Genomic DNA, 25,059 nt, shown 5'->3' with positions numbered 1-25,059 from the left:
TTTTTTATAATATATATATTTTTTAAATTCAACTTTTTGTATTCTGATTGAAAGAAACACTAGTAAAAACTTCAATTTTTAATATATTTTTAGAAATTAATTTTATTTTTATTTATTTATTTTTTTTAAGTTAAAACTTCATTTCAATAAACCATTTTATTTAATTATTTTTTATTAAACTGTATAATCTAAGCTTACAAAAACTTTCTTCCAGTATAAATAAAAGCCGTTTGCAAGAAATTTAAAGGATGAAAATTCAGTAATATTCTGAGACAATTGTTAAATTTTGGAATGCCGAAACAAAACGTAGATTATTAAAAAAAGCGAAAACGTTTTTCGAGAATACAAAAATATACATTATTTTACGTTAAATTAATATTCATACATTTATATAAAACTCTAAAACTGAAAATTTCTTATTAAATCATTTTTAAATTAATTTTGTATGTTTAAGGCAAAACTTTAACCCAAATTTTCTTGAAGTTTTGCATAAAAATACTCTCAAATATCTGACAAGCGACAGCAGCTATACAAATCTAACTATTCTATAATAATCAAATACTAAATAAAGATGATGACAAAAGATAGATAATTATAACAGAGAAAAGACTAACTATAATAGACAAAAGACAGATAATTATAATAGTTAATAATATTATCTATTAACACCAAACACCTATTTCAAATACTTTTTGATTATTTCTTTTTTTAAATCCGGTTTATGTTCCAATTATGATAGGTTAATAAAAAAAACAATTCTATTTTCTTTTAAAAATGCACTAAAGTTATCAAGAAGAAACATATTACACGACTATCAAAATAAGTTTCTTTATAAAAATTAAGTCTTGAATGTTTTTTGTTTTTTTTTTTGTCTTCAGTCATTTGACTGGTTTAATCCACTCTTCAAGATTCCCTATCTAGTGCTAGTCGTTTCATTTCAGTATATCCTCTACATCCTACATCCCTAACAATTTGTTTTACATATTCCAAACGTGGCCTGCCTACACAATGTTTTCCTTCTACCTGTCCTTCCAATATTAAAGCGACTATTCCAGGATGCCTTAGTATGTGGCCTATAAGTCTGTCTCTTCTTTAAACTATATTTTTCGAAATGCTTCTTTCTTCATCTATTTGTCGCAATACCTCTTCATTTGTCACTTTATCCACCCATCTGATTTTTAACATTCTCCTATAGCACCACATTTCATAAGCTTCTAATCTTTTCGTCTTGAATGATAAAAATAAAATAAATATGAAGTGAATTGAGAATAACCTTCTTTGTTTAAAAATTAAAAATCACTATTGACTGCAGCTGTGTTTTGAAGGTTTTAATTGAAAAATATCTCAGCACATATGACTGTTTAGAGAAAAATTTTCCTTTAATAAAACTTTTCTGCAAGAAATGTAAGTTTATTCAATTATTTCTCATTTAAAAATGAATTAAAGAACTTGGTTTCGTTTTATAAAAAAAAAATTAGATTCTTTCATTTTGATTAACCAATAAATTTGGTTTTATTATATATAAATTATTAAAAAAAAAAGAAATCTAACTCTAAAGTAGCCTTTACCAAGAAAAATAGATATTAAATTAATCAATATATTACCAAAGGAAAATAAAACGTTTTGACTTTTTAATAAATATTGATCACAAATGCGAAAAATCTAAATATAAAAAAATTATTCACATATTTTTCAGATAAACAAGATTTTGCTGGGAGGGAACCTAGCTTCCTCATACGTATGGTTATAGCTTTTTTTTTCTTTGTTCTTCTCCCCCGAGCCGGATCCTGCAGTTAAATATTACACAGCCCAGAGGAGTGTCCTTTACTCTAATGGTTATAGTTGTTATAATAAGCTATCAGTACCAATCTACCGAGAGTAAAATTACCAAATCATTGCATAAGCGTGGCCACGATATGGATCTCTGGAGAGTCATACACGCGTGTTGCTCTCAAAATGGTGTGTGTGCGTTTGTGTGTGTCTGAGACAAAGAGGGAATGAGAGAAAGAGAGGTAATGAAATATTTATTTATTTAGTTATTTTGCAATACAACTAAAAATACGTAGCTCAGCCCTCCCCGAGGGCATGCCAGCGTTTAGCTCTGAATAAATATAAAATTAAGATTATATAATATTTTCCTTTATATAAATCAAAATGTTCGTTTTAATTCCGGCAGGCCAGAATTTGTATCTTCCCGACGAAAGACAGAGATGGTATCACTATTATAAATGATATAAATATCGGCTAAATAAATGTAAATTATAATACACTACACAAAGTTAAAGAAAGAAAAATTAATTAACTAGGAAAGGATTAGCTTCATAAAATTACAAACGGTTTTATTAAGTTATTAAAAATAAAACAAATTTGACACAATTATTGCACAAAACATTGTTATTTTCCGGGGATTAGTTTAATGAGTGACAATGGAGGAACAGTAGGTGTGCCGAAAAGGTATTTTTTTTTTAAATAATTAAGAAAGTCAAATATATTTGGTTATTATTCATACTTAATTGATTTTTTTAAAAAATCATTAAAGAAATATGTAAAATTTGTATGATCAGATGCTTTTCCTTTATTAAATCTATTTCATTTTTAATATCCTACTCATAAAATATTATATTTTTATGAGTACACATCGTATGATTTAATATTGCTTTATTTATATTTGTTTTAAATCTTTTTTCGTAAATTATCTGGGTGGGAAAACCAATTAAAAATAAATTTGAAATATTAATGTATAAAAAAATTGATTTTTTTTTGTATGAAAATAATTGATTACTAGGAATTATAAACAAAAATAATTTGTCAAAGACCTGGGATAAGCTATATTAATAATAATTTTACGTAGTTGGCTCTAACCTATAAAATATACAATATAATAATATTGATAGCCTTATGTTATCTGTAATGTTATGTACCGCAGGAAAAATAATTACGTTTTAAATAATTAGTGAATCGTTTTGAATAAATAACTAACTACAGTTTGTGATTAAACGGTATCTTATATTTAATTAAATAATAGCTAATAATAGATTTCATTTCAATGAATGGCAATATAAAAAAAAAGGTGATAGTTTTTTTGGAGTTATTAACGTTGTCATTTTCAATATTTGTTTTTGTTAAAGTAAAATAAGACAGTAACTTGGGTTTTTATTATATTTGTACATTTGGTTCATTAATGTTTATCCCCTCCTTGGAGCCGGACCCGCAACCAACCAAAAACACAGCTCCAGAGGGCGCCATCGCCTGAAACTGCCTAGTAGAGAACAGACAGCCAGGACTCGGTCTTCAATTTGTCGCCATGCCTCTAATGAGGGGAACTCGTAGAAATACTCCCACCGGGACTCCGGTCTTGACGCCACTTCTCAAATGAGGAACTCCAAAGGGATCCTTCACTTGCATAACGGTCTTACTTTGCTCCATTCATCCGATCAGAAGTCCGATCAGAACACTAAGGGAGTCCCTTTCCAATCACCGGCAGCGGAACATCTAAGCAGTGTCCCGCTCCCGCTTCTGGACAGGGCTGTCCCAATCTTCCCCAAAACACAGAAAAAACACCTCATTATTTAGTCTTGGCCCTTGCAGCCGCGTCCCCCGAGAATTACAAAGGGTACATTTGGCGTCCGTTGGGCAATCCTTACGTAGGTGCTCCGCAATCCTACATCCCAACTCCTTAGAGGAAGACACCCGCCCAGTGACGCGTTCCGGTCGCCACCCCTCCCGTTCCTAGCCGTGTTGGGCATTAACGGAAGCCCGCAATCCTACAGTTGAAGCAATGTCCTCGCCTATCAGGACCGCCGCAGGCTAAGGTCGGTATCCAATCCCCAAGACACCCACCCAATGCAGATGCGGCAGTCCTTCAGCAATTTATCCGCGAGCAAAGGCGGAACCGCCACCGTTGCCACTTTTGTATCCCCAAACGAGGGCCGCAGTGAGAGGACATCTATCGTCATTGAGTCTCAGCTGTCTTGCAGATATCACGTAGTAAATCCACGTTAGAGGTACGGGCGTGTACTTTATGAGGTAGTGAACATGTCGAACGCCCCTACCGACCATAACTATCGTGCCCTCCACCTTGTCCAAAATTTGCCGGCGTAGCTGGTCAGTAAGATGTGTAGGTTCTCTCCTTGACCTCGATGCGCCGAGAGTATACCTGCTTTGCCTGGCGAAACGGAGTCCTTACAGAGCAAAGGAGACCCGCATATTTGCTGCCTGCCGCCTTCACCACCGCTGTCGCGGTTGGGAGCCCTGCCGGTTTGGTCTCTTCACCGAGACCCTACCCACTGTGGTATCTAATGATGGCATACCTGTGTGCGCCTGAAGCTCACAACAGCGCCTTCGAGCCACGTACTCAGTCACTCGAAACAAAAGAAGCCCCACCCTGCCTGAGACCCGCAAAAACAAGCACTGGCATTCTCACCCAGCATCAAGCGCTTGACTAAACGTTCCATACCCTTCGATGAGACCATTAACACCAAATAATTCAGTCCGCTTACTTCCACTGACCCACTGGCCTAATCCATCGCACGGGTATTGACAGCAGTAATCTGACCAGCCTGCAATGAGCTCGATCGAAGCATCGGGCGCGCTCAGGACACTTTCCCCAACAACGCCGAGGCGGCGCAATAATCTACTCCTAGTGCCAGATCGACCATCCTCGCAAGGCCATCAGCTCCACTGACATTCTCCAGCACCATAGTGGACATAAATACATCCTTGGACCATCTTTGGAGAATCAGCCGGGCAATTCGTTGTCAACTACCCGGCTCTCCCGTGCCTTCCGCACATCTACCACAAGAGTACCTCCATCTGTCGTTTGAGTGGCCACATCAGAAACAATGAAATAAGTTTTCGTAGCTTCACCCACTAGGTCTAAACGAGTCGACCGTGCTCCCTTTGGCTCCTCAGATGTATCCTCCAATACGTCTCGGAACAGTCCCACCATCCGAGCAATACTATCCATATTATAGGAACACTCTCTGTAGCCAACATCTCTGCATTCGTATCTACGTGTTGGCTAACTAGAGAACTAAGCTGCCTAAAGTAACGGAAAAGAATAGCCGTATATTAGCTAGACACCACCTTCGTTTGCCAGGATCAGAAGTCACACCACTCGTCACCCGCTCCTCCTTGAGCTCTCCCTTTTCCATCGGGGAGGCATAATCCCGATCCAGATCCGAGGCCTCCTTCCATGAGGAGAAGGAGGCCTAACCTAACCTAACCTAACCTTTTTTTTTTTTTTTTTTTTTTTTTCCATTCTTATTAAACACCCCAAGGCAACCAGCCTCCGCCCGTTGGGACATAGCATGGTCACCTTGCAGTGTCGTGGCAGCAGTCTCTGCCCCCCTATCTGCCTCCTGCCGGAGGATCTCCCACCGGGGTCCCCAAAGCCTCTTCGGGGTGAGCCAACTACCTCGTGCGGGCAGCTAACTCCCCCCTCCTCAATGGGGCTACCCTCCCCGTCTCTATCCTACCTGTAGTCGGCACGCCTTCCGCGTGCCGCTACCCCCACGCGTTCCTCTCATACCTGAGGGTCCTTAGTGCCATCATCGGGGAGCTCCGACTCCATTATATGGGGCCAGAACACCCTAGGCAATAAGGCTACCTCCCTGGTCCCTAATCGTCGCCACGATTCATCCCCAGCCCCCAGAATTTTTTGAGGCTACTTTTTTGATACACCACACGTGGCCCACGTGCTCCCCAAGCACTGTCCTGCACACAGTATATAAAAATTTCACACTAAAAACACAATATTAACACACCATACATCCGCAGCATACTCCTCACGCCGCCCTGTGGTCCACAAGGGCGCGCGTGTGGAGTAAAACCCATATGTCCCAATCACACTAATCAAACAGCAAAAATAATAATCAAATACAATAATCAATAAACAACAAACAATTTTGAATCGACGCCGACCAATCTTCCTCAGAGACGCGCTCGCAGCCGAGGGGGTTCCTCGTTGGCCTTTGACTCCAAGATGGCGTGAGCCAGGCCTACCATCTCCTGCCAATGTTCCCTGGACCTGACCATCCGCCCGATGACATCGTCGGGTGAGAACGCCGTCACACGCCTCCTCTCGACGTCCCACCGGACACAGTCGAGCCAAGTGTGTTCGACCGTGTCCACTTCGTCGCAGTACCTGCACATCGCCGATCTTCTGCGTTTGAACCTGTGCAGGTAACTGCCGAAATCGCCGTGGCCCGTGAGCAGCTGGGTGAGGAAGTAGTTCACTTCGCCATGTCGCCGCCCCACCCATGCTCTCACGTCCGGTATCAGGCGTCTGGTCCATTGGCCCACCTGGCTCGCTGACCATCTCTCCTGCCATCGATCCAGGATCTGCGCCCTCGCCTCTTCCTTGGAGACCCCACCGAATCGCAAACAACGCTCTTCCACCAATAAGTCAATAGGTGGGGACCCCGCGACGACACAGATCGCGTCGTAGGAGACTGTTCGATACGCACAAGATGTGCGCAGGAGCAGCCTCCTATGGATCGACTCCAGCTTTCGACGATATTTCCCCACGCTGACTGCCCTGCTCCATGCAGGGGCCGCGTAGAGCAATACGGAGGTCACCGTCGTCGCGATGACCTTCCTCCTCTTCTCTGTTGGCCCTGCTGTATTTGCCATGAGGCGAGAGATCGCTGCTAAGAGGCGTTCACCCTTCAGCACTGCCTCTTCGACGTGGGGCCCGAATGAACGGTTCTTGTCCACCCAGACCCCAAGGTACTTCGCTGTCCGCACCCGTCGTATCTCCTCGCCGTCGATAGCCAGATGTATCTCCCTCAGAGGCCGCCTTCCTGAGAACACGACCGCCTCTGATTTCTCTGGGGCTATCGACAGCCCGTGCTCGGTCATCCAGTTATGAACGCCTCTCAGCGCCTCATTTCCTTTCTGCTCGACCTCCCGCTCCGTCGCTCCTTGAATCAGCAGGGCCTGGTCATCCGCGAATCCTACGACCTCCACCCCCTCGGGATACTGCTGCCGCAGCACTCCGTCGTACGTTATGTTCCACAGCAGCGGCCCCAGAACTGATCCTTGTGGGACTCCCGCTTGCATGTGGAACACCCGCTGTCCGGCATCAGTATCAGCGTGAACTCTCCGGTCGCTCAGGTACTCCTTTATTATGTGTTGGAGCTGACCGGAGATCCCTCGCTCCGCTAAAGCCTGCCCTATGATCTCCCAGGGCAGGCTATTGAACGCGTTGCGCACATCGAGTAGCACCAGGGCCGGAATTCTCCTGGTTCTCCAGGTCCCACCGGCGGCATCATCCACGAAGCGCATCACCTCCCGTACTGCGTGGACCGTAGATCTTCCTCTCCGGAATCCGTATTGGCGAGGGGATAGACCCCCCCCCCCGCTTCTACTTCCGCCGTCAACCTACCCTCGACGATCCTTTCGTAGATCTTACCCAGTGTGCTAAGCAGGCACACCGGTCTGAACGCTCCAGGATCGCCCAGGGCTCGGCCCGGCTTCGGCAACAGAACCAGACGCGCGACCCTCCACCACGCCGGGAAAACGCCCCGCACGAAGGCACTGTTCAAACAGTCCAGCACCAACCACGGGAACGCCTCCACAACCATCCGAGCCACTGCCCCCGGCACCCCGTCTGGGCCCGGGCTCTTCTTGATGTTCACCCTCGCAGCGGCTCCCTGGAGTTCTGGAAGGGAGATCCTTCTTACGTCGTCCATCGGCGCCACTCTCCACTCCACCTCCGGTAAACTGGGGAAGAGCGAGTCGACTATACCGTCGATCATGTCCCCGGCGATGATCGGCAGTCGTCTTCCCAACCGCTTGGTGACAAGTTTGTAGGCTTGCCCCCAAGGGTCCTCCTGTAGCTGGTCAACAAGCCTCTTCCACGATTCGCCCTTCTCCTTCCGGATCTCCCTTTTCAGGCGGTTCCTTTCTGACTTCAGGCCGCGCGCCAGCTCCTCGACGTCGTCCCTCTCCCTTGCTCTGCTCCTGTTAAGGCGACGCCGAAGACGCTGCACGTTCGCCCGTATCTCTCCTATCGTCGCGGTCCACCAATACACCTTCCTCCGCGGGCTCCTTCTAGCTGCCAGTTCTTCATTGCAGGCCTGCTGGACCGCTTCCGCAAGCCCTTCTGGCTCCGTCGGGTATTCTTCTAAGAAGCGATCCGCAAGCCGCCTCCGGAGCCCCGGTATGTGACGCTCGTCGAAAAACCATGCCGCCGGCCTCTCCGTCGGTCGCGAGCCACCAAGGGAGTGGGCGAGCTACGTGGAGTTCCTTAGCAACCTAGGAGACGATCTGAGGAGGGCTGGGGTTCCCGCCCTCGTCGTGGGGGACTTCAATGCGAAGATCGCTGAAGTAGGAGGAGGAGTCACCGACAAGCGAGGAGAGGAGTTAGCGGAGCTAACCGCCTCGCTCGGGTTAGTCAGCCTTAACGATGACACTCCCACCTTCTGGAGGGGTGTCAGAGGATCGGTCCTTGATCACGTGTACGCTACGGAAGCTGTGGCCAGAAGGGTCGAGAGGTGCGAGGTTCTGGGAGACGAACTTGGCAGTGACCACAGGGGGATACGGATCCAACCTAACCTAACCTAACCTAACCTAACCTACTGCCCGCCTTTGATTTCTTTATCTCCTCCGTAGACGGGAGATAAAGGTACAGTCGTCGTTTCCCGGTCGGCTTCAAAAATTTCGGTTCAACACCCACAACTTATAATTAAGCAGACTTACATATTAGCCCGTCGACCATAACCATAATGATCCCTAACGTTGAAAGTACTTCAGAGTTACGAGATCATTAATATATTTTAAATATTAAAAATATAAGCATTATTGCTTATAATTGTAGATATAAATTAATCTAACTTAATCTACGCTCGCTTCGCTCGCTAACCTCGACTAATTAACAAGTAATGTTTTGATCATTTAAATAATAAATAATTTCAATAATTACTGAATTTATTATTTAAATACTCTAAACATTACTGTGTTAATTAGTCAAGGTTAGCGAGCGTTGGTTAAGTTTGGTTAAATTGTATTTTTAAATTAAAAAACATATATGATTATAAAAATGGTAATATAATGGTTATATCGTGTGATATTAACAATAACCCAAAAATTGGTAATTTATTGGTCGACAGGCTAATTACGTAAGTACCGAAAATACTTTTAACATTGTACCTTAAATTAGGAGATTTATTTTACTATCAAAATTTTTTTTAAAAAATAATTACTTCGAATTTTTACATGTATATTCTTTATTCTAAACCTCATATTGTTTGTAATATCAATGACTGTTTGTTGGTTGTTTTTCGAATGTTTATTTATTTATAACAATAGTTTAATAAGTTTTCATTAATAATAATGAAACACAAAAGAAACATATTAATAAAATTACGAAGTTAAAGATTTTAATTTAAAAAAAATGTTATATTAAAAGTAAATTTTTTTTTCTTTGTAAAAATAATGATGAAAAAGGTATTTATATATTATTTTGTTTATTTAAAAAGGGTTCTTAAAATTTATTTGTTTATTTAAAAAAAAAATGTATATAATATCTCAAATTATCAGTAATATTTATATCTTATATAATAAATTTTAAATAATAATAAACAAAATTAAAAAAAACTAACATTATTACATAAAAAAAAAGGTCATTCATTCTTCGATTTTTTGTAGACATATTTATATTATCTAATAACTTGTAATACATGAAATTTATTTAAATTAATTTAAGAATAAATTTGATTACATAAAAATTTGCCACATAAAAAATTTCCATTGAAAAAAAAATTAATTAAATATTTGAATATCGACATTGTTTATTGATTTTTTTTCTAAATTTAAACAATGACTACTCAAAAATGAATATCAGATAAGAATATATATTATCTTTCCGTCTAGCGCTGTAGCAGAGCCGTAGAAGGGAAAGTATTGTAATCGGTCCAGCTTGAGCATATGCGACTTACCCCGGATCTTGACGCTTTTGACACCTAAGGAACCAAAAATAAAAAAATAAAAAACCGGATGGAAATTTTCCGAATGTATGTATGGACGTGTGTGCGTTCGGTGTCTCACACCTTATTTATATCTCCAAAACTGTTAGACCGAATTTGACCAAACTTGGTCATATTACTTCTGTGTATGAGGCACTGATACAACTAAATTTTCAACTTAAAAGGTCAAGAGAGTGAAACTGTAGGGCAAGGTTTCCGTCAGTATCTCGAGATTTCGCCTAATTCAGATCTATTTTTCTTAGGCGCATTTCTTAAAAATTAAAAAAAATAATATTGGCAAAAACGTTTTTAAAAATTGCACTTCCACCCCATAAAGTGCTCTTTAGCGGCTAAGTGAATATACTGAGTCAACAGTACCCCTATCACCACAAGGAGCGCTCGTGTAACACTGACGTACATCTTTTTTTTATGATAACAAACTGCCACAAATAACAAATTTATTTCTATTTTTACTGAAAGAAGTTACTCGTAAAACATGTATTTAAATCAATAAAAAAAAAAAAATATTTATGATAAAATTTACTGAAATTTCATGGACGCAAATAAAATTAGTATGATTATGAATTGAAAGTGTCTTATATCACTTTTAAAAAAAGATTATATTATAAAATAGAAATTTATAATATTTTTATATAAATTACTGATTTTTTTTTTAGAATAAAAAGGGTACTTTGTACTTCTTTTAGTAGATGGTGGAAAGTTGGCATTTTTATCAGGGCTACCAACCACATTTTCAATTATCCCATAAAGTTTTAAACTGCAACTTATTACTATTTTACTGCACGGCTATCATAACTAAGTAATGTAATAAAGGAATAGATATTATACATATGTATAAATATTTTTTATTTCTATATATTAGTATTTGTGAACAGTTGCTTTTAACTCTTCACTAAGCCTATAGTTCTTTTCTACATCAATATATTGAGTGTACTGGAATTCAGATGATATTCAGCAATAAAAGTAATATTATCATTTTCTTCACCGCAGGAACTGGATTTAATAAACATCATTACTATCAGGAAAAGTACGATTACTTTTAAAAAATTACATAAAATTATCAGATAATGAACATTAATTAAAATAAAATAAATTTTTAAATTTTAAAATTAAACTTATTACGTTTTAATCAAAAGTATTATTATAAGAGTTTATCTATTTTGTAGTCTGTATTATTTAAATAGAATTGAATCGGTTTACCATCAATTTAAATTACTTGTTTAATATTAGTGTACATTACGAACTTAAACTAAATCTAAGAATTATATGCAATATAACTTTGCGATCTTAAAACCTGAATATTAAAAATAAACGCCTTTTTATCATAAAGTACAAATTTTTAAATTAAATTTCAAGAAAAATTAAGCAAAACAAAATAAATTATATTAGAACGATAAATAAATCGGTTATTACATAAGTAAAAATTGCATAAGTAATATTTTCAAACACATACAAGTCTATGGATGTGTAATTAGAAGATATACACATTATTATTATCTGATAATCAAGTGTTGCTGTCCAAGGATGAGAAAGATAAGTTGTATGCTCTGAAAGTTGGTGAATGCTTTTGAAGAGTGGGGATCGGAGATAAGCGAGAAGTCTCAGTATTTGGCAGTTGGTGCGGACGGATCAGATTTGAATGCTAGTCGACATGTTATTATGTATGAATGTTTGTAAGAATAAATACGTGGAAATGATTTTGTCAGTTGATAGAAGGTATGCGTATGATTTTTCCACTAAAATAAACAAAGGAAGGATTCTACAAGGAAACTATACTCTCTTCTTTGGAATAAAGTTAAGTGACAGATTTATGAATCAATTGTGGAGAGTTGTGCAACCTATGGGACAGAGGTACGGATGTTAAATGACGGAATCAAAAGAAAACTGATACCGATGGAAATAATTTTTTTGAGACGTTATTATTAGTTAACATTAAAGGGGTAGGATAAGGAATGAAAATATACAGAAAAAAATTGAAGATTGAATGAATAGTGTTGAATGCCATCGAGAAGAAGCAAATGCAATGGTATGGGTATCTAAGAAGAATGGATTCCGATCGATTACATCTGCAAATATATGAATGGGTTCGAGTTAAGAGAAGAAAACGTGGATGACCAAGAAAGCGATAGTACACAGGTGTATTTGAGGATATGAACAGATGAAGGAAGACCTTTGGGTAGATCGAGAAAGATAGACTGTGGAATGAAGAAGATGGCCGTTGGTGGCTATACAACTCCGTGTGAAATATAATGTAAGGTATTACAAAGTACAGATGGATTAGTACGTCCTACGGCAAAGTATGGACTAATTATGAAAATTTACGAAAGTTCAAGGCAGAAGACAGGCCGAGGTGGAGGTCGGGTAGGTACGTTTTACTATTGGAATAAGACGTATCAAAGTAAGTTCAGGCAGCTTACCCGACAGGTTTACCTTGAAAGCTAAGTTAAGCTTCAGTAAACTATAAACTTACCGGTTCTCAGTTTGGTCTTTAGTCATTGTTAAGTTAACCTAAGCTAATATCTATCTCTTTTTTCCTTAATCATGATTCTGTTCTGCTCCAATAAACTTTAACTATGATTTTCCCTAAACTTTAGTTTTTTGAAAGGAAGTGTTATTTTTTTGAGTGCGGTCTTTATAATTCACTGATTTAAGGTCCATAAATATGGATCAATTAACAGTTACAATGTATTATAAAATTATTTATATGAAATAAACAACCGAAATAAATCAATAAAAACAAAACATTGTTTCTTCTATGTCAATTAGTTATTTTTTAAATTATCAGCAATTAAAAAAACAGAGATTAAGAAGAAAAGACAACCTCTATATTTTAGGTAGATTTCATAAGAAAGCTAACTATTGTAATGGGTACCGTTATTCAACTTCCGAAAATTTCGACTTATCTTTGCGTTTCACATCCCTCAGACCCCAAAACCACCGTCAGCCCAAATATATATATATATATTTCACTTTCTTGTGGACACGATAACTGCCGTAATTTTGCGCCAATGACTTTCAAATTGATACATAAAATATAACGACCCAAAATCTCGTTCAAGTTCGTTAATGGACAAAATCGGAATATGGGGGTAGAAATGGGGGGACTTTTTCGAAAAAAAACAAAATATTGCTGTAACTCTCTTATTAAATAAATTATCGAATTCATTTAAAATTCCTACTATTTTTTTGATAAGGGCCTAAAAGTTACATAAGTAAAGTTTTTTGATATAGCCAACCACTGGCCCAGGGGGTGGAAAAATGGGGTTTTGAAGACAAACAACATCATACCTCCCTTAATAGGCACAGTATCGAATCGGTTTAAAGTGGTCGTTAGTCCTGTAAACACTACCTAAACGTTTTGTCTGAAATAATTTATGATAGGACTTTGCCTTGCGGCAAGGGATGACCAAAACCAATAAAAAACAGTAAAAAAAAAAATATCGCTATAACTTTCTATTAAGTAAAATATCAAATTAGTTTAAAGTTCCTGTTATTCTTTGGATAAGGGCCAAGGGGTTGAAAAAATGGGGTTTCAAGGACAAATAAAATCATAGCTCTCTTAATAGGCGTAGGAATCATAAGGAAGTCTTGATAAATTTAGCAATAGCTTGTAGTCTAATGAGAAAACGCAATGTCCGTAAAACATGGAAATTAATGTTTGATACGAGCTTGTACAATCCGAGTTCACCTACTGCTACTTTTCCCCGGTGAAATCTACCTCCGCCTTCCGGCGTGCCAAAAGGAATTTTTTTTATTTAACTTATACTTTAGATAAAACATCTATGAGTCATAACTAAAATGCAAACTGCCAATTTTCACGACAGGTCGAACTTTTCAGCTCTGATGGTTATTTCTACTTAACTTCAAGACAGTCTAAAAGCATGGCTTATTCTTTCGTTAATATCCAGTAAATGAATGTTATAAAACTATCTGTTTTTAATTTGAAATATATTAGTATATAAATAATAAAATCGGGATATAACTGAATTTTTTAAGCAATTTATCCGTTCGTACTGACCATATTTGATTATTCGACTATAAAGCGTAGAAAAATAGTGGCGTGTTACTTGAAACGAGGGTGAGCACAAACTTACTTACATAAACAAATTGTTTTTTCTCTCCTCTACATTCTTCTTTCTATTTTTCTTTCAATTTGATTTAATCATTCTGTTAGCTAGATTTTTCGTTTCTTAGATGTAAAATATGGTCTCATTAAAAATAATTAGTCCCATTATTTTGGGATTAATTTTTTCCATTAAAGACTAATTATAGCAGCACGGAAATAAAATAAAATATTATTTTATATAGTAAATTTTATTTTAAACTAGTACTTTATTTTATTTTATTTATAATACTCGTCAAATATTTTTTTCATTTTAATTTTATTTATTTATTTTAAAGAAGTATTTGGTTTTAAAATGAAACAGGATTAATAATTTTAAATGGAAACTAAAAAAAAAAAATTAGATGAAATATAAAAGTGAATATATTCACCAATTTTTTAGAAAAAAATAAAATACTATGAAATCAAAATCAAAATAAGACGATTTAAAATGTAATTAACAAGAAATTCCATAATCAGCAATCAAAATTATGGGGAAAGTCATTAAAAAATGATAAAAAAATAAGGAAAAAAATAGTTTTGTTTTACAAAATAGTATTTTTTTTTCTTTAATAATAATTTTTCATTCTCCAACCTAAACGTTTTATTTAGGAGAGGTTATCTCTAAAGAATAGACCGTTTCATTGTAAAAAAAGTATTCTAAAAACTTCAAAAATATCTTTTAATTCTATTAAACTACATACCTTTGACTAGCCTACGTCTTTATAAAATCGCCACAAGAATTAAGACATTTATCGTAGCAATATACCATCTTCAATATACCCTCGTCGTATTCTGCCGCCAGTCCATATAGCCACTGATTAACAGCATTTTTAAGTTCATCGTCACCCGCGAATTACTTACTGCTCAAAAATTCTTTCAATTTCCCAAACAAATGGTAATCAGAAGGAGCTAAGTCCGGACTATATGGCGGGTGATTGTAAATTTCCCATCCAAATGGTCTTAGTAAATCACGTATCGGACCCGCAATATATAGACGTGCATTATCGTTCAGCAGAACGACGCCGTCGGTTAGCGCCCCACGTCGCCGATTTTGAGCGGCGCACCGTAATTTACGTAGAGTTTCGCAGAAGGCTTCTGCATTTATAGTCGTTCCATGTGGCATGAAATCAATCAGAAGTATGCCAAACCGATCCCAAAAGACTGTGGCCATCAGTTTGCGTCCAAATGACTGTGGCTTGTGACCTTTGTCGGTCTGGTTGCTGACTGAGGATGACGCAATTCACTTAACTACCGTTTTGTCTCTGGAGTGTAATACGAAATCCATGTTTTATCACCGGTAACAATTGAATTAAGGAACTCATCACCTTTTTCTGTATAGCGCTTCAAAAATTCCAAAGCAGATCCCATTGGATTTTTTTGTGACTTTCCGTTAAGAAGTGCGGCACCTGACGTGCAAAAACCTTTCTGAAGCCTAAATTGTCATGAACAATGCGACCGATAACAGCTCTTGCAACATCACGAAAAAGAAGGGCCAGGTCGGAAATCATTTAGCGACGATTTTTTCCGATTTCATCATTGACGAGTTTCAACAAGTTCTCAATGATTATTGAGGGCCTCCACGAACGTTCTTCATCGTGCACATTAACTTTGTTATTTCTAAACCTTTCACACCATTTTCGGACGTTTCTTTCATTCATTACATTATCACCGTACACAGCAACCAACTGGCTATGAATTTCAGCCGGCTTAAGGATTTGATGGTTTAAAAAACGTATAAATCCACGTATTTCACAGTCGGCGGTAACATCGATTTTCCTATTCATTATATAACGTAATAACTCACACCTAATCAAAGATATTACAACGCGACAACTTACAGACAACAACGCAGTGTGTACATTAATAGTGTGGCCATGAACGACACAGGTTTGGCAACTTTAAGGAGAGAAATTTTCCAGAGGTCTTTACTTTAGAGATATCCCTCGTAATTGTCATAAGTTTTTTCTCAGGTGTAAATCCTGATTTGATACTAGAAGGAATGTGTGCATTCGTAAGTAGAATTTAAATATTTTTGTAGGAGAAATGAGACATTTTGATCTCATTTAAAAAATTAAATAATGAAACATTTTTGATTATCCCTTTTTTTACCCGATTCCTAATAGTAATATCTCAAAAATCTTTTTTACCATAACAATTTTTCTATATGAACGATATGTACGAAATTTCAGGTAACGATATCAGAAAATGGGCATTTCTTAGCTAAGATGATTACAAAGGAGCTGGCTATTTATTACAAGATAAACTAAAATATCTATCTTATATATTAAAGCTCTATCTTATATATTAAAAAACTGGGGCTGAAAACTTGTTTCCAGTCCGTCTGGACGTTCTACCGGACGGATCGGGCTGATTTTTTTTTATTCTCTTTGGAATGACACACCGGACCCCAAACTTGAGTCTCCTCTGAAAATTCCTGAAAATAATCCTCATTTATTCCATAATTGAGGAACTTTCCAAGGTTATTACTCACAGTGAAATCACTTTGAAAATCCGCCGACGGTTGATGACACATCCGCTAGCCATTTCGAGAAGAATAAAAAAAAACAGCCCGATCCGTCCGGTAGAATCTCTTGATTGACTGGAGATATGTTTTGAACACGAAGTTTACCTGTGGTAGGGAAGGAAAGATAAAAACAAGGGGGTTGGGGGTGAATTGTAAACGGAATAGGTTTTTAGCCGATTATTTTAAATATATAACATTACTTTCTAGTAATAACGCTGTGAAGCAGCAAGGGGCCACTAGATTATTATTAAATAAAACATATTATTGACAAAAATCTGTAAATAACATATAGTAAATTAATAATTATAATTAAGTAATAATAATATTAACAGTTAATTAGTATTTGGTGTGATAATGTCAAGGCCGCGTAATAATAATCTATTGACCTTGGTAGAGTTAAAGCTTACGTACATAGGCCTCGCTTCAGCTGGTCGGGGTACTGCACAAGGGGAACGCACTATGAGTGGTTCGTGGGGACGAAGACCCCCGCCTATGAATCCTCGTCATAAGTACATACATAGATACACACACACGTGCACACAAATACACGAGACAAATAAATAAATACTGGATGCAAAACCGAGAATGTCACAGACATATTTTGATATCGCTACAATTCACTCATTACTTACCAATACAAATTTATTAATTATTTAGTGTTTTTAGTAAAGTTAGTTTAACTAAAGTGTTACCTGCTATATATATATGTATTATTATATAAATAAAATTACCTTTTTGGTATATAAGACTCTCTAAGTTTATTGTGACTTTAAAGCAACATACGAAAATATTTCAACCTACGAATAAAAAATTTTCTCCAAACTAAAAGGTATTTATACATTTTACTAAATTTTTGTTTTTCTCTTTAAAATTAAATTAAGGTATTTGGTATACTTTAAGAAATAATAAGATTAGATACATCAAAAAAATTTAAGAAAAGTTATAAATGTCCCATAGGAAATATTTAATTTAAAATATTTTACGATTAAAAAAGTGTTCAAATTTTATATAATATGAGTTATTTATCTATTTTTTAAGGAAAATCAAATTTGACAAAAATGTTTATTTTGATAACTTATTTTTAAAAAAACTATAAACATAATATACCCTAATATTTTGAATTGTGTATTTTTAAATTTTCATTACTATTTATTTAGTAAATATAAAAAAATGTATATACATTTAAGCGAAGTTAAAACGAATGAAATTGCGTTTGTTTGCATTTCATTTCAATAAAAAAAGGAAAAATAGTAGCCTATTTCATAATTTGATAATGAATTATAAAATAAGTTATTTATAAGAAACCAACTAAATGAATAAATATTAAAAAAAAAAAACTTTGGTACAAAATATGAAATAAAACAATGTTAACAAAATAAAAAATCAATTTTATGATAAAAGAGACCCGTGAGTAATATAAATAAGAAAATAGGACAAACATATATTATTTCATTTTTACAGAATTATAATTTTAGATGTAGTGCAACAGAAAAGTTTAAATCATAATTTTTAGATTAAAATCAAAAGATTTAATTAATTTTTCTCTTTCTTAAGCGCATTGCTACAGGAAAAAATTTACGAGTATTAAATTAATTTTTATTAATAATTTAATTATATACATTAAAAATGTATCAAATTAATGATAAGTTAAATTTTTGAGGTACTTTTAAATATAAGAATATAAGAGATATTATCATTTGATTTTTTACACGATTGTTTTTAAATAAATCGATTTTAAAATTCTATCAAAATGTATAATTTTTTTTAATTAATTTTTTTTTTTTAATTTTTATTGGTATTACAGTAAAAATATTTAATTTCTTAGGACAGGCTATCTTAAGAGATTAAAAATCATCTAACGATTAATAGGATTTTTTTTTAATTTAAAAAATTAATTCAATTAATGAAATGAAAAAAATACTATTTTATTCTTATAAATAGATATTTTTTTCAAAATAAATAAATCTAAAAAATGCAGGTTAGTTAACAATTTTACAGATAGTCAACAAAGGTTTACACAGAATAAATAATAACTTTTTATATTTAATTTAAATTAGAAAATTTCATATAGTTTTTATTTTTTAAATATTGCACAATATTAGCTATGTAAAAATTTATAAAAATATAATTTGTAATCAAATTTAATAAATTTAATTAACTAACGATTCTAATAAAGATCGGGAATTTTTGAGAAAAAAGTTATCCATGAAATGCCAAAAAGTCTACTCAAAAACCAAACGTTTTGTTTTTATTGGCGTAGATAATAATAAACAAAGCAAAAATACTTTCATAAATTTTATTTGTAAACAAAATAATTGCAAAAACATACAGTCCATCATTTCAATTCGAATTTAGTAGTCGTATACATAACAACAATCATATCAATAACAAAAACTTCTATAATCTTCTAAAAACAATATTAAATAAACTATTAAACTTCTACAACAATTATATTAAAAATATAATAATTTTAATTATTTTAATGTAAAAAAATCAAATAAAATAAAATTAGTAAATAAGAAAACTAGAAATATACGGAGGAATTTTCACTAATACAAAATGTTTTTCATAAATTCTACTTCCGAAAAATATAATTTACTTTTGTCTAATTTCTTATAAAATCGATCCATATATTTTTATCTTTAATATATTTGCGACTACTTTTAGAAAATTGTCTAGAAAGAAACATATTTTGTATTAATATTATACAGACTTTCATACAAAAGTTTAGCAAACGAGCTTTTGTGAGTATATATGAATGCGCCCAGGCTTGTGCGTGTATAAATTAAACGAGAAGTAGAGTTATAATCTATCAAAATAAATAATAAATCATTTACGCTTGTAACAGTTTACTTCGTACTTGACCTACATTTTTACTGTTTGATATAAATTTAATATATGTTTATTTATATATTTATAATTATATATATATATATATATATATACATATATATATATATATATAAAATTAATAAAAATAAATAAAAACATTTATTGATAATTTGAAATTTTCTTCCTTCAGCTGTGATACCTTAAGGGATAAAGAAAATAAGATTTACTTTCAATCTTGAGGAAGCTCTTTTTGTTTTAATTATTGTCCACATTTTATTACGCTAAGCACTACACTACACAGAAATATTTTCAAACATTTCTTTCTATTTCTTGAATCTAAATTTGATACTATTAAATTCTACACTAATTTTTTTTTTTACTTTTTCCAATTCTTTGTAAGTTTACTGCTTAAGCATATTTCTTACAAGATCATAGATCATAGCAAAATAAATCTTAACTAAAAAATAAATCTTACAACAAATCCTTTTTTTTAATTTTTATAACTACTAAATATTTCCGCTCCCGAATAAAAACTTGAGCCTTTTTAAGGAAAATCATAATCTACTGTAATGATTATGTGAAATTTAGAAGGGTACTACCGGTCCGTAAAACATTTTCATAAATTACCTCGGAGGAAAGACTTTTAATAAAACATACCGATTCAGTACACGCTATGTTTTGTATAACTTGAGATAATATACATTTAGCGATTCTCAAAATTTATTCCTGATAGATTGCTACTTATTCTGGATAGAAACTTACTAGTATATTATAATTATTTTTTATATATCCAAATATATTTAATTAAATAATAAATACTTTTTAATTTGTTATAGATGGATCATAGGACGAAAAAATATGAATGGATAAATAAAATATATATATGCAGATTGTTAAATATTGATTTAATGGATATAATTAATTATGAAATAAAACCAGCAATCGGGAAAGGTAATAATTATGCCAGTACGTTATTACGAGTAGAAGTTGAATTAAAAAATAATATGAAAAATAAATTTTTAATAAAATGTTTACCAGAAGGTGTTATGGAAACATTAATACAAGATTCTGGATTATGGAGTAAAGAAATGTATATGTATAATAAAGTTCTACCGTTAATTGAAAAATGTATAAATTGTAAATTAGGACCAAAATGTTTAAATAATAAATCTTTTGCAATCGATGATGATGATGATGATTGCGATAATGAAAATTTTATTTATAATAATAATAAAGAAATTGTAATCGAAGATTTAAGTGATGATTACAAAATGGCCGACAGAAGAGAACAATTAGATTTCGATCATTGTGTGATTGTAATGAAAACGCTAGCTAAATTTCACGCTGGCTCAGTCGCAGTTAAAAAAATTAATAAAAAATACATTGATTTAGTCGGAGAAGAATTATTATTTAGACAAACAAGACGTGAATCTAATGAGCAATATTTAAAACAACCATTTATATGTTTAGGTAATGAATTAAATAAAAATAATAATAATAAAAACAACGAATTAAAACATTACAGTAAAAATTTGAAAAAATTCTGTGAAAAACTATGGGATTTAGGTATATTTGCAACAAAATCAAAAGAATTTAACGTATTAAATCATGGAGATTTATGGACAAATAATATATTATTTAAATACAATGATATAACCGGTGATGTTGAAGAAGCAAAATTTATTGATTTTCAATGTTGTAGATACGCTACACCTGCTTTAGATTTACAGTATTTTTTTATGTCGAGCGTAAAAGAGGAAGTACGTGAAACAAAATTACAAGAATTAGTTGACATATACATCAATTGTCTTAATAAGGAATTAATAAATTTAGGACAAAAGCAATTATCAGAAAAACAACTGGATAAAGACTTAATGATAACAGATTTCTACGGCTTATATGCAGCTGTATCCGTTTTACCATTATCTATAAGAGATCCGGAAGGTGTTATCGACGAAGAAGATATTACAGATTGGAAAGCTGAAGATAATACATTTTTAAAATGTATTAAAGGTAAAAAATATCGTCAATTATTACCAAATATATTAATGTATTTCGATAAAAAAGGTTTATTCGAAGATAATTATGATATTATTGACAAATTTGGAATTGATGATATCGAAAACAATATTGTTATTTAAAAAAAAGTAATAATAAACGGTTTAAAAACTATCAAACAGCTTTAATAAAAAAGATGAACAACGATAGCTTTAATTTTCAGCTTTAATAAGTTAAGTTTTTAGATCTATTAGAAGTAAGTTAATAAAAGATTAGTGAATTTATTAAGTACTATAACATGTTTAATTAAAATAAAATAATTAATTCATTATGTAGTAAATGAATAGTAAAGTGTTTCATATAAATATTATTCGTTGCTTGCAGAATTAGTGAAAATACTTTTTTTATGTTTGGTTTAAAAACAAAAATATTTAGAAAGTTATAATATATTTCAAATAAGTTTATATCACACTTTTATGTATAATTTTATTATGGTGTTATTCTCTTAATGCTAAGTTGCTTAAAAAGATTAAAAAAGCTTATTAGAAATTTGTTTAGGAAAAATTTGATGAACATTATCAGATGTTTATTTGATAATGATCAAATAAACATTATCAAATTTTATAGTAGATTTAAAAAAAAAATAATTGTAAATTATCTCCAATGTAAATTTAATGAACGTTATATATATTGACTTTTCTATCTTTGAATTTTAAAATTTGTTTAATGTAACCATATAAAAACAAACGTATTTTACAAAAGGTAATTGATTCATATAGTACTAAAAAATAATAAAATTAGGAGGATATATAATAGTTTTATCAGACAACAAACGGTAGAACTAAATATTTTAAAAATTTTAGAGCCATAAATTCAAAATATTCAGTTAAAAAAATGCTGAGTTTTACTCATAAAGACATCCTATAAACGTTTTTATCGGTTCCATATGTCTGAGAGCTACTTAAAAAAAATAATAAATTCATTATATGTGAAACTTTACCTATTATTGTTGAAATAAATTTTTTTACTTATTTTTGTACATAACAATTATAATAATTTTATTTGGTTATCCTGCAAGTAAACAAATAAAAGAAAAAATCTGTAAAAATTCTAACTTCTTTTTGGATGAGATATATCATCCAAACGAAATAAAACACTATTTTTACATTTTTTAAAACACATTTAATTTTAAATATATATATATATTTTTTTTAATAATTAACCATAATTTTATTGTACTAACTCCACAATTCATGTACAACATTTTTTTTATATTCTTTTAAGGGATAATATATTGTAGAATTAATGGTGAATGTTTTGGACGCATAAAAAATTTAAATTACAAGCAAAGTGTTGTACTTATAAAACGTTTGTTTATGAAAAATTATGATAATTTTTACAATATTACGTAGTATTTCGTTTTATATTTTATGAAAACATTATATTTAATGAAGTTCTTCATACTGGAAAGTTGCTATAAATAAATTAAAAATATTAAATTCCTATTGGGGAATTCATATTAAAGTAAATTAAAATAAATATGGTTTTCTTAAGAAAAAAATAAAAACATATATTAATATTTTTAACCATATTCAACTAGTTATGTGTTCCTATATTTTAAAATATAAACAGTATTATAAGAATTTCTTATTTAAATGGTAGCCTATAAATTAACAGTATTTTATTTATAAAAAACGTATTTTTTTATTTATTACCAAATTAATATCATTTTAATTATTTAATTTAGATTATAGTTATGTTAAAATGAACGATATGTAAGTTCATTACTAAATTAAGGTTGTGTGTATATTATGTTAATATTAAAACAAAAATTTAATTAGAAAGCGAGTTCTGTACGTTAAAAGTAAATTATATTTGTTTATTATTTTATTAAACTTGCTGAATGTACTTATTATATATTTGAAATTCCATACAAAATTGTAGTACCTTTTTACTCATTTAAAAGAAGTGGAAAGGTGAAACTTTCACTGGTGCTACTATGTTGTCTAGGAATCATCCTGAACTAATACCAACTTACATTTATATTTTACTTACTATATTCAGTTATTCAGTATATTCAAAACAAAGTGAATTTATTTTATAATAAATTAATTAATAACTGGATATACACGTAAAATCTAAGATACAAATTTTTTTCTAATTTAATAGAGCATACGAAATTCATTTTAATATTTTTAAAATAACGACAAATAAGTTTTTTTTGCGTTGTTTCTTAATACAACTTGAAAAAAATGTTTAATTCGAATTAAAATGTTATGAAAATATGTTTTTTAACGTTCTATTCGTACCAAATAAATATCGAACAAAATCAGGATACTTTAAATTTATATTTTAAATAAACAAAAGCTTTAAGTAAAAAAACAAAATTATGTATGTAATGTTGAAAGCATTTATTTTTGTATTAGTTGATATATTTATAGAGTATATATACCATTATATTAAAGTTTATGTATAAATTATATTTATGTATAATACTAGTATAAATAGGTAACAACAGTATTGTAATTTTAAATTGTTATAATTAAGACAAAGTTTGTTTTAAATATAGCTTGAGTTTTTATACCAAATTTTACCTTATTGTAAATTATAAGTGAATCCTTTTTACCGTACTATAAAACAAAACAGAATTTTTAATTGTTCAAATCAAAGTAATGCGTTTCATTGTACATTTACTGATTAAAGCATATATATACTAATTATATCAAATTTTGTTCATTATTTTCAAGTTAAAAATAAATTATTAAGGAATTACTAATTATTTTTACTATTTTATTAATCTTCTTCAATCTTTTCTATACCATAGACCAAAGAAAATTCATTCTAGTGAATATATTAGATTAGGTTGTGTGTGTGAGGGAAATAATAAAATTTGAGTATGACGGAAGAGAGAATCAAAATCGGATGGGATACATTGCAGGGCAGTCATCCGGGAGGAGGAGAATATCCATCCTAACCTCGTAGGGGATTACAACCGCCTTGACACACCCTCCTTCCGTTACCAGCTCTGATGGGCTTTAACGGGAGTCGTCTTTCGCCCACTAACTTTTTAAATCTCATAGTAATAAGCCAGGCTTCGTTGGGATGCCAGCGATGTAAATGCCTCGGTACACATTTACATCGGTGATTTTTAAACTCAGCTTTTGCCTTCGCTGTAGACCTCGTCCGGATATCTTGAATGTCCTACATCGTTGCCCTCTGAACTAGCTAACCGAGCTCGCCGAAGCACGAACCCCGCGCCTAGTTCTAATTTTATTTAGCCAATCTTTAGTAAATGTCTCGAAATTCAAGATAAATTAACAATAACATACCACTAAAAATGTTGTTCGCAGCCCTTCAGTTCATACCCTTGACTTTAGGTTAATTTACGGACGGGAGGATGAGAACAGGTATTATCGGTGCTGGGCCGTGGGGTACATTTCGGCGATCTGTACGGGGACCAACAGGTCGCAGCTCTGCTACAATTGCGGGAAGCCGGGACACCGGCGGACAGGTTGTACAGCGCCTGTGACATACGAAATATGAGGCATGGAAGGCCACGAGACTGAGGAGTGCGTGTCGTCACGATGAGGATCTCTGTGAGTCGTCACGAG

At 33.2% G+C, this 25,059-nt stretch overlaps 2 protein-coding genes across 2 annotated transcripts in view; one reads left to right on the top strand and one right to left on the bottom strand.

Annotated features, from left to right (window-relative positions):
- Window positions 1–25,059, bottom strand: part of LOC142328065 (metabotropic glutamate receptor 1-like) — a 589,241-nt gene that overhangs the window by 57,504 nt on the left and 506,678 nt on the right. The window lies entirely within an intron of this gene.
- LOC142327694 (uncharacterized) lies at window positions 17,165–24,208 on the top strand. Its single transcript, XM_075370943.1, has 2 exons — window positions 17,165–17,447; window positions 20,287–24,208. Exon 2 carries the CDS (start codon window positions 20,287–20,289, stop codon window positions 21,589–21,591), a length of 1,305 nt encoding a protein of 434 aa, XP_075227058.1. The 5' UTR covers window positions 17,165–17,447; the 3' UTR covers window positions 21,592–24,208.

Source organism: Lycorma delicatula, chromosome 7 (assembly GCF_047948215.1).
Source record: "Lycorma delicatula isolate Av1 chromosome 7, ASM4794821v1, whole genome shotgun sequence".
In the NCBI taxonomy this organism is placed as follows: Eukaryota; Metazoa; Arthropoda; class Insecta; order Hemiptera; family Fulgoridae; genus Lycorma; species Lycorma delicatula.
Note: the sequence above shows the minus strand (reverse complement) of the source record. Positions and strands in the feature narration are given on the sequence as shown.